The 11178-nt window shown below is 33.5% G+C and overlaps 1 protein-coding gene across 1 annotated transcript; it reads left to right on the top strand.

The window, feature by feature from the left end:
• The first annotated feature begins 853 nt into the window (after positions 1–853).
• Positions 854–11138, top strand: LOC106648135 (putative aminopeptidase-2). Its single transcript, XM_023458664.1, has 28 exons — positions 854–1089; positions 1164–1628; positions 1695–1847; positions 1920–2382; positions 2466–2707; positions 2768–3144; positions 3205–3485; positions 3557–3750; positions 3825–3992; positions 4057–4209; positions 4281–4883; positions 4943–5098; positions 5177–5654; positions 5730–5968; positions 6035–6405; positions 6469–7105; positions 7167–7313; positions 7394–7472; positions 7561–8066; positions 8151–8309; positions 8392–8688; positions 8760–8943; positions 9011–9436; positions 9510–10162; positions 10293–10460; positions 10542–10688; positions 10763–10841; positions 10919–11138. Exons 2-28 carry the CDS (start codon positions 1174–1176, stop codon positions 11078–11080), a joined length of 7977 nt encoding a protein of 2658 aa, XP_023314432.1. The 5' UTR covers positions 854–1089; positions 1164–1173; the 3' UTR covers positions 11081–11138.
• The last annotated feature ends 40 nt before the right edge of the window (positions 11139–11178 follow it).

Genomic DNA, 11178 nt, shown 5'->3' on the forward strand with positions numbered 1-11178 from the left:
TGAATGACATTAATATGATCCTTATTAAAATTTGAATTCTTACTATTCTGCAGCGAAACTGTTTCATCTTATAATAGTGAAATGTTATTATTGTACCGAGCAATTTATATGCAAAATACTTACAGACTTTGATTGCTAACAGGAGAAACGAGTTTTGGATGTTTACTTAAAAGAAGCCAATTTGAGACTTTTTCTCACGAACCGTCTGAATTCTACAATTCATATAGAGTTAAATTTAATTAACAATTTTTCAATTAAACAATTGCCATTATTTGAAATGTATTATTATGTTATCATACTTATAAATAATTTCAAATTTACCTCATTGCTTTCTATCGTATTATTATTTTGCACTTTCAATTGTATCATTTCTTTATGTTTTGATTTTTATAGATAATTTCTTTGATACTATCAGTCAATATTTACGAAAAAATTAAGTCGTTGACTCGATTATTTTTCAAAAATGATTTAATAGTTACTCATGAAATATTATTCACTTCGTTATATTAAAAGATTTCATTTTAGTAATTATTAAGACGCATTTTATATTGTATCTATGTTGTATTATATTGTATCATGCACACGCCCATAAACGTGAGTTTCTTAAATAGAAGCGCAAATTCTGCATTACAATTGATTTTTCCGATTCAGTATTCTAAGATATTAACTGATAACTAAGATCCCTCAAGATTTCTATCATTTTGAACGATAAAATATCACGAGTAAAAAACATGATTATCCCGGAGATATTAAATAGATCGACAGTGTGTGTATACGATTCATTGTTATGAGCAGTGCGAGCGGCCGAGCAGCTCGTGGGAATAGCAACTTAACGCTTCGACGAATGAGACATTTATATCCAAGGCACGGTGCAAAGGACTTTTCAGTTGGTAATCGCCACGCGAACAAGCTCGCATCTCTCGCTCTCCCTGTTTGAGAGTCGCGGCGAGGAGATTTTTTATTCGACATAGCATTGGAAGTGCTACATTGTGCGCGCTGTGCATAGGTTGAAAAAACGTTTTTTTAGCTCCAACGATGCGGTAATATTCGTTCAAAAGAAATATATTAAAATTTCGTAGTTGAAACGAGGTAAGTTGTATATTTTTTCAATACATTTCATACAAAATCAAGAATAAATGGATGTGAACAACTCAATTTCGTAGGGTTCGAATCATGAACGTTTTTACGAGCAAGTCTACACTTCTCATCCTCCTGGTGCTTTTTACGCACAATGGCGCTTTTTCAATTGAAAATTTCGAGTTTGAAAATGATTATCGACTGCCAAAATCTATCATACCGAGAAAATACTTTATAAATTATGATGAAATTGATTTTATTGCGGACACCTTTAAAGGTTCCGTCGAAATACATGCTGATGTCAAAGAGAAAACAAATAAAATTTCACTTCACAAAGGAAAGTATTTAAATATAACAGATGTGAAAATTAACAGTTCGATTAAAAAAAAAGATGAAAAGATCAATGACAAAGCCGAAACATATACAATTTTATTGGATAGTGAATTAAAAAAGTCGATTCCACTTGTTTTTACGTTGAATTTCCAAGGCAAATTACGTGATGATATGATTGGTTTTTACAAAAGCTCTTATAAAGAAAGCAATAAAGAGAGGTAAGCTCGATTTGAATCTTTAATATTATTTAGTTTTTTCATAATTTTTAATTTTTTTCCATAAAGATATTTGGCTGCTACTCAGTTTGAAAGTACACACGCCAGGCACGCTTTTCCTTGCTTTGATGAACCTGCTTTAAAGGCAAATTTTTCAGTGACAATTAAACCGCCGGGTGACAATTATATATGCTTGAGTAATATGCCTCAAATTTATACAAGGTATTCAAGTTCCAAGCAGTGTCATATTTTTGATAAATAATTTTTAATCATTGCATCATTGTATTATTTTAGAAAAAAAATCTGCAAATTTGAACAGAGCGTTGAAATGTCAACGTACTTGGTGGCCTTCATAGTAGCTGACTTTGAAGCCGTGAAAGATGAAAAATTTGCAGTTTGGTCTCGTAGAGACGCCGTCGACCAAAGCAAATATGCACTTAAAATCGGTCAGGCATCGCAAGATTATTTTTCTAAGCACTTAAATATTTCCTACTCACTCTCGAAGATGGATATGGTTGCTGTGCCGGATTTTTCCGCCGGTGCCATGGAAAATTGGGGCTTGATCACGTATCGCGAGACAGCCGTACTGTACGATGAAAATCATTCATCGAACGCCGCAATGCAAAGGGTGGCCTCGGTCATCGTTCACGAGATGGCCCATCAGTGGTTCGGTAACCTCGTCACGCCTGAATGGTGGAATTATTTGTGGCTGAGCGAAGGATTTGCTCGTTACTACGAGTACATGGGAACTCACGCGGTATGTATTCGATATCCCTGAGTATACAATGTTCATCGAGAGCCACGAACGGATTGATTATTTTTAAAAATTTTTTATTACAGTTACAACCTATGTGGGAAATGGAGAAACAATTTGTCGTGCAGCAGCATCAAACAGCTTTGGCAGTTGACAGTCTTGTTGATTCCAGTCCATTGACTAGACGCAATATTACGACGCAAGAGCAAATCGGTACGACAGGAGGTTCGATAACGTACAACAAAGGCGCAAGCATTATCAGGATGATGCGACATACCTTTGGCTCTAATATTTTCGACGACGCGCTGCGAATTTATCTGAATGAAAGGTAATTATTAGAATTTAATTGCTTGAGATTATATTAATAATCATACTATTTTTATATCAGAAAATACGCCAATGCCTCTCCCGATGATTTATGGGAAGCTATAGAGAAAAGTCTAATAAAACATAAGGCCGAAAAATTACCCGTTAATGTCTCGTCTATAATGAAGACCTGGACTGAACAATCCGGTTTTCCTTATATATCGGTCATGATAAAGCAAGATACCATAACTTTAGAGCAGAATCGATTTTTATTGCAAGATCAAAACGAAGTCAGCGACGATTTTAAATGGTGGGTGCCTATAACAGTTGCCTCTTCAGGCTGGAACAACGTCACCGAGAGGCAATCTACAAAACCAGTTTTCTGGTTGAGCGAGAAGAAGAAAAGTGTTAAAAATACATTTGGAAACGAATGGATTATTTTTAATGTTCAATCAGTTGGTATGCACTTTTACATACTTTATTATGTACAATAAATCTAATATTAAATTTGATCATTAGGTTATTATCGAGTTTTGTATGATGAAGCTTCATGGAAAAAAATTTTAAGCATCTTGAATAGCAAAGATTTCGAAAAAATTAGCGTTGAAAATCGAGCCGCCATAATCGATGACTTGATGAATTTTGCAAGAGTCAAGAAAGTATCGTATGACTTAGTATTTGAAGGACTAAAATATTTGAAAAGGGAAACTAGTTATCTACCCTTCAAAGCTGCGTTCAATGGTATTGATTATTTGTCAAAAAAACTTATTAATGACTCTACAATTGGAGAATTTTTCCGCGTAAGTAATAATACTGTGCAGTATTAAATGTGTCTTTAATGATTTTCTTTGCATAAACTTTTCATTTACAGAATCATGTGCAAGCATTACTTTCTAAAGCGTACAAAAATTTAACTTTCAATGATAAACCTGATGATAAACAATCAACAATTTTACTTCGTCAAGAAATAAATAGTAGGCTTTGTAATCTCGGGCATTCAGATTGCATTTTGGACTCTTTGAATCACTTTTACTCTTGGAAGAATAGTAAACAAGGAAAATATTCGTAAGTTATAATGAATTAAACTAATTTTATTTCATATTTTATTTAAAAAATTGTTATAACTCAAATGACTCCAGTGTCCCGAAAAATCAGAGAGGAGTCGTTTATTGTACAGCTATGAAATATGGTAATGAAGAAGACTGGGAGTTCTTGAGACTCGCATATGACAATTCTAATGTAGCTGCTGAGCAAATAGTAATTTTAAATGCACTAGGATGTACGAAAGATAAAAAACTACTGGAAAAGTAAGTTTTTAAAATTTCTAGTACTTTCTGATTAATCTGAAAACTAAATTATATTTATTTTTAGACATTTTCTCAATGCACTATCAGGATTCTCAAACAGTGGCATTCGTAAGCAAGACATAAGTTATGTTTTTAGTGGCGCCCATTCTTCAAGCCCCGACAATGCTGAATATATTCTAGATTTTGTCAAAAATCATATCACTGAGTTACACAAATAGTAAGTATTTGCTTCTAAGCTAACATAAAAATAAACGAAAAGTGATTTTATGGAATTCATGTAATTTTTAGCTATAAAAATTACGAAGAAATTGTAAGCCTCATTAATGGAGCAGTGAAGAGTTATCAAACTGAAAATATTCATAGAAAATTGAAAGAAATGATAGAGAATCCTGGAGAACTGAAAGATAATGTAAAATCTTTGAATAAATCGTTAAAAATCGTTGAAGACGAACGAAAATGGTTTGAAAGAGCTTACGCAGGTATATCAAAACTTGTTGCTCCTGAAAATTATAATGTTTTGTATCGTTTGCCAAAAAATATTCTTCCAATTCATTACAATATTGAACTTGAGCCTTTTATCAAAGATCCCAATGATTTTACTTTTAACGGTAAAGTCGAAATAATAGCCAATGTAACCAAAAGTACTGAGAAAATAGTTCTTCACGTAAATCAACTTCGTGATCTGAATTTTAACATTTATGAAGAGGGCAATAAAGAAATTTTAATTAAAAGTTTAGTACCAGATGATACTCATGATTTTGTGAAGATATATCTCAAGTATCCAGTAAGGAATGGAACAATATTGAAAATAGATGCCACTTTTGTTGGATATTTGAATACCGAAATGCGAGGTTTCTATAGAAGTTCATACAAGATATCTGGCAAAACTAGGTAAGTACCACAGCACCTTTTTTAATTTTTTCGGAAATGTATTGTGTACATTTTTCAAGGTGGTTAGCTGCTACGCATTTGGAGCCAACAGGAGCCCGGAGAGTGTTTCCATGTTTTGACGAGCCTGCTTTGAAGGCCACCTTTAATATAAGCGTAATGGTTCCTGACAGTACCTATACTGCCGTTAGTAATATGAACCGCATATCAAAAACAGGGTAAATTACATCACTTTTTTATTATATGAATATTGTAATATTTTATGAAGATTAAAAAAATAATGATAACATTTTCAGTAACTTGTGGGTATTTGAAAAGACACCGCCGATGTCGACGTACCTAGTTGCTATCGTAGTTAGCGATTTCCAAAAAAAATCAGCGGATGAACAGTCTAGTCCAACTCTCAGCGCATATGCCAATCCTAATGTGTACAAGCAATTGGAATATGCGCTCCAAGTCATGCGTCCAATTGTAATGTCGTTCGAAGAAAAACTCAATTTCACTTATACGCTTCCAAAGCTCGACATGTTTGCTCTGCCAGATTTTTCTTCCGGTGCCATGGAAAATTGGGGTCTCATGACTTTCCGTGAGACTAATTTACTATATGACGCGGAAAAAATGTCGAGTATCACAGCGAAGCAGTCTATTCACAACGTCATCGTTCATGAAATCACTCATCAATGGTTCGGTAATCTTGTTAGTCCTCTTTGGTGGGATTACGTGTGGCTAAGCGAAGGTTTCGCTCGATATTTCCAGAATCACATGTACTATAAAGTTAGTAAATTAAATCAATTGAAGTAAATATGTTGATGAATGGAAAAAATTGATCATTATCATTATCTATATTAGGATGCGGAGAATTGGAATTTGGAAGGTCAGTTCGTTGTCGATCATCTACAAACATCATTTTCCACAGATGGTACGAACGGCACTCATCCAGTTTCTGCCAAAGTTTACACTCCAAGCGAAATTAAAGGAATTTTTGATAAAATTTCATATGCAAAAGCTGCGAGTTTAATCAGGATGTTAGAAAAATTAACTGGACCAACAGCTTTTTACGGCGCTCTTCAAGAATATCTGAAAAATAGGTATGATAAAAATGCTTGAAATATTTTTTAATTTCACGTGAAAAAATTTTTTTCCTCTTATTATAGGCAATACTCGTTTGGCACCCCTACTGCACTTTTTATACCATTCCAAAAACAAATAGGAGGCGGTAAATCATTGACAAAATTCGATGTTATCGAAGTTATGAATTCGTGGACAAAACAACCCGGATTCCCCGTTGTGCATGCCAGTTTTAAAAATGGCTCGATGACTTTAACACAGAAGAGGTTTTATACCAGACCTCCGAATAATAGCAATTCAAAATCGATTTGGAATATACCGATTACGTACACAACCAGAACTGTTGCCGATTTTTCTGATTTCCGTGATGTCTTTTGGCTAAAGGATAAAACGGCAACCCTCGAAGTTCGCAATGCTAATATTAACGATTGGATCATATTAAATCTCCAACAAGCAGGTAAGTCAATGGTTTTAAACATAATTTTGTAAAATATACTGATCGTGTAACTTTACATAACAGGTTACTATCGCGTAAATTACGATGAGGCAATGTGGCGTCTCATCATTTCCGATTTGCACTCGGAAAGTCGGGAACGTATCCACCCAATAAATCGAGCCAATCTAATCGATGATCTTTTCAACCTCGCCCGAGCTGGTGAAATTGGCTATGATATCGTTTTGTCAGCTACGGATTACCTCGTTAATGAGACTGACTATGTGCCTTGGAAAGCTGCTTTGACTAATTTAAATTATCTGACCAAACGTTTTGTCGGTCGGGGTTTTGTCGAGCAGGCATACAAAGACTACGTCATCAACCTTTTAGAGCCGAGTTTTAAAAGATTAGGATTTTTTGATAAAAAAGATGATAAACATACTGATATTTTACTTCGAAAAGTCGTGCTCGAAACACTTTGCGCCTTCGGTTATGAAAAATGCATCAATGAAGCCAAAAAATTATTCGAAGAGGAGCGAAAACAAGTTATTCCAATTGTTCCACCTAATCAACAGCTGTTTGTTTATTCAGCTATAGCTAGACATGGTGATGAACGAAATTGGAATTATTTATATAAAAAGTTTACTGATTCTATTTACGCAACTGAAAAATCGACGCTTATAACAGCTCTTGCATGTTCCAGTAAACCTGATCTATTAAACAAGTAAGAAATCAATTTAAAAAAAAATTGCCATGTCAGTCAGTAAAATCAATTTTTATTATAGGCTTATGGAACTAGCTATTACACCTGATTCGGAAATAAGATTACAAGATGTTCAAAAAGTTTTTAATAATGTCATTGATGGTGGTCCAGTGGGGGTGAATGCAGCATTAGATTTCATCAATAAAAGTTATGAAGATATGTATAGATAGTAAGTAGATACAATTTTTTTTATCAATAACAGTATATTTCTCATTATAAGTAATATTAATTTCGACATTTTCTTGTCAGTCTCGGTGATTATAGCGTTGCCAAAAGTACTATAAGTACAATTTCAAAAAGACTGTCGACTCAAGAACTCGTTGACAAGGTACATTTCTTAACTCTTTTTAATAATAATCTTTCATATTGTTTCATAGTAATTTTTAATAACATTTATTATGAATCGTTATTTTCAGTTTAAAAAGTTTACAAAAGATAATCTAAAACGGATGGAAAGCATTAAAAAAACGCTGCAATCGAGCGAGAACCGAGCTAAATTCGAACTGGACTGGTTCAATGAAAATGCAATGAAAATAGCTATGTCGATTGATACAAAATTGTTTACAAGGAATCCATATAGATTACCTGCGGTTGCCATTCCGAAACATTACGACATCAGCTTAAAACCAGATTTTGAGACATTTACTTTTAATGGATCCGTGAAAATCAACATTCTCGTGCAGGAAGACACATATACGATAACATTGAACGCAGCTGACATGGATAACATCCAAGTATATTATAATGAAGTAAAGGTTGCACACAAATATGATTCAACTAATCAATACTTGAGAATATATTTTGCTGAGGAACTTCATGCTAAGGGGCTCATTTGGTTGAATATATCCTACAAAGGCAATCTACGCGATGATATGAAAGGATTTTATAGAAGCCATTACATTAATGAAAAAGGAGAAAAAAAGTACGAAATGAGTAATAATTTGTCTATTATATCAAATCATAAATATATATGAATATAATTTTAAATGTTACTCTATACTCATAGATGGTTATTGAGCACCCAATTTGAACCATCTTACGCTAGAAGAGCTTTTCCATGTTTCGATGAACCATCATTCAAAGCAACATTCAAAATAAGAATATCAAGACCTAATAATCTGAGCACATTGAGTAACATGGGATCAAACCCGAAAACAACACCCGAGTGAGTATTATTCGATACTACGAATAGAAATTTATCTCGTTGAAGCTTAAAAAAATTAGTAACTGTTATTTCTATTATAAAGTGTGGAAGGTCGAAGTTGGGACGAGTATGAAACCACTGTAAACCAAATGTCGACGTATTTAGTTGCTTTTGTAGTTTCTGATTTTGTTAAAACTACCGATATACAATCAAGAGTTAACATATGGTCCCGGAATCAATTGAAGGATTACATGAAGGAATCGGTGCGCATTGGACACAATGCTTTGACATATCTCGAAAAATTTTTACAGATCAACTACACATTTCCCGAGATGAACTTCGTAGCAGTACCGGATTTTGATATGGGTGCCATGGAGAACTGGGGACTAGTAACTTATAGGTATGTAAAATGCATAAAGAATACATTTTTTGTTGATATATCAATCGAACATGAAAAAAATTCCCTTTCAGAGAATACGGACTTACCTACGACTTATCTAAAATCTCAGCGACTTACAAAAGATATGTCGAAACAACCGTTGCTCATGAGTTAGTACATATGTGGTTTGGAAATTTGGTCACATGCGATTGGTGGGATTACACATGGCTCAATGAAGCTTTTGCTGAGTATCTGTCTTATGTCACTAGTGATGCGGTAATTCGATTTGAAAATAAATTCATGCGTACCTAATTTTTAATCTCTTAATTAAATTTTTTAACAGAATCAACCAACGTGGAAGTTGATGAAACAGTTTGTCGTAAACAACTTGCATTCGGCGCTTGCAGCTGATGCCAGCGGTACATCTCATCCGATGAATAACAAAGTTTTAACTCCGAGAGAGCTTCAAGATGGATTCGACAGCATTGCTTATGCTAAAGGTTCCAGCATTTTAAGAATGATAGATCATAGTTTTGGACCAAAAGTTTTCCGTTTAGCTTTGAGACTCTATCTCGAGAAGCACAAGTACAAAAATGTACATCCTCAGGATTTATACAATGTAATAGAGAATAAAATTGCAGCCGAAAAGATCAAAATACCCGGTGGTTTGAAGGTTAATTCTTCAACTGTCATAGACAGTTGGACGTCCCAATCTGGTTACCCAGTTGTTAACACCAAGCGCTATGGTTCTACTATCGAAATCTCACAGGTACATTATATATTAAAATAAATTAGAAATAATTGAGTTGTTTAAAATCATGAAAAAATTTTCTTTTAATTAGGAGAGATTCTACATATCACAACCCGAAAATGGAATTAAAAATAAAACTTTGTACTGGATACCCATTACTTACATGTCCGAGAGTAATGCAAACTTCAGTCATACATTGCCTTACACTTGGCTGCATGGCACCGTCGAAAATCTTTATGTATTCCCAACTGATAAATGGTATGTTTTGAATGTTCAACAAGTCGGATTTTATCGCGTCAATTACGATGACGCCAATTGGAGGGCTTTGATTCGGGTACTTAATAGTCCAAATTACCAACAAATCGAAGAAGTCTCGCGAGCTCAGTTGATTGACGATTCTTTCAATTTGGCTCGAGCTGGTTATATAAAATACGAGATCGCTTTGGACATTAGCAAGTATTTGTCTCAAGAAACAATGCTTTACCCGCTAAAAGCGATGAATTCAGCCTCAGATTATCTTGGACGTAGAATAGAAGCAAGAGAAGACGTGAAAAAGCTTTATTCAAAGCATATTTTGAATATTCTTGATAAAGCTTATAAAAAGTTAGGCTTCGAAGAAAATATGAGTAAGGACTCTCACTTGGATCAACTAACGAGAGAAATTGTTCTCAAATTGGCTTGTAAATATGGACAAGAAGACTGCATTAAAAACGCTAAATCATATTTCTCAAGTGATTTCTCAAGGTAATTTCTTCAAAATTTATATTAAATTTACGATTTTTATCTTATGCAAACCACAAATACTTTAAAGTTAATATAAAAAAACTTCATTTTATTTAATGTTTCATTCAAATCATTCTTTTATTATTTTTAGAATTACTCCCAACATAGCAGGAGCTGTTTATTGTACTGCTATCGAACATGGATCAGACAGCGATTGGAATATTTTGTGGCAGAAGTTCAAGGCTGCCAACTTGGCTACAGATTACCTTACAATTCTCAGAGGGCTTGGTTGTTCGAGAGAAGAATCTGTTTTAACAAGGTAACACACTACCAACAGTATTTCAATAGATAATAATCTATTGTAATGAAAATTATTAATATTTTAATTTTTTTATTGAAGATATTTAGATTATGCTATTGAAAAAGATTCACCTATTCGAAGACAGGATATAGGAACAACTTTTTCATCGATATACTCGTCTAGTCAAATTGGTATGCAGACCACGTTGAAATATATCCTTCAAAATCCTGAAAAATTGAAGAAGTAGTAAGTAAAATTGGTATAATAATACTGAAATCGATGATGTACAATTTAACACCAATATTGTATAAAATTTTTAGTTATGGAAATTGGGAAGATGTCAGTGGTCTCATCAAAAATGTCGCTGGTTATATCACAACGACGAAGCAATTGGATATGGTAAAAATTAAATATTTATAGGATACGAAACCAATTTTTTATACCCTACTTCACAAATATTTATTATTTGATTACAGCTAAAAAATGCTAACACAAACATAAATTCAGAGTTTGAAGATGCTGTTAAATCTGCAATCAAATCAGCGGAAAAAAATCTGAAGTGGTTTGATGACAACGTTGATGAAATATACGACTGGCTAAAAACAAATTATGACAGCATCACATTTAAAAGTTTGTGAGCAAGAAGAGCAGTTGGAATGAAAGTGTACATATTAATATTAATTTTAATACGAAGAAATACAATTTTATTGAAATTTGTTTTATTATGACAAACATA

The sequence above is a fragment of the Trichogramma pretiosum genome, unplaced genomic scaffold, assembly GCF_000599845.2.
Source record: "Trichogramma pretiosum strain Unisexual culture from Peru unplaced genomic scaffold, Tpre_2.0 scaffold24, whole genome shotgun sequence".
NCBI lineage: Eukaryota > Metazoa > Arthropoda > Insecta > Hymenoptera > Trichogrammatidae > Trichogramma > Trichogramma pretiosum.

Bases quoted from the DNA above. Each gene is read 5' to 3' on its own strand.
- LOC106648135 (XM_023458664.1), top strand. From the start codon at position 1,174: ATGAACGTTTTTACGAGCAAGTCTACACTTCTCATCCTCCTGGTGCTT. The intron at 8,067-8,150 runs GTACGAAATGAG...CTATACTCATAG, and splicing joins AATGAAAAAGGAGAAAAAAA to ATGGTTATTGAGCACCCAAT. The intron at 8,689-8,759 runs GTATGTAAAATG...ATTCCCTTTCAG, and splicing joins TGGGGACTAGTAACTTATAG to AGAATACGGACTTACCTACG.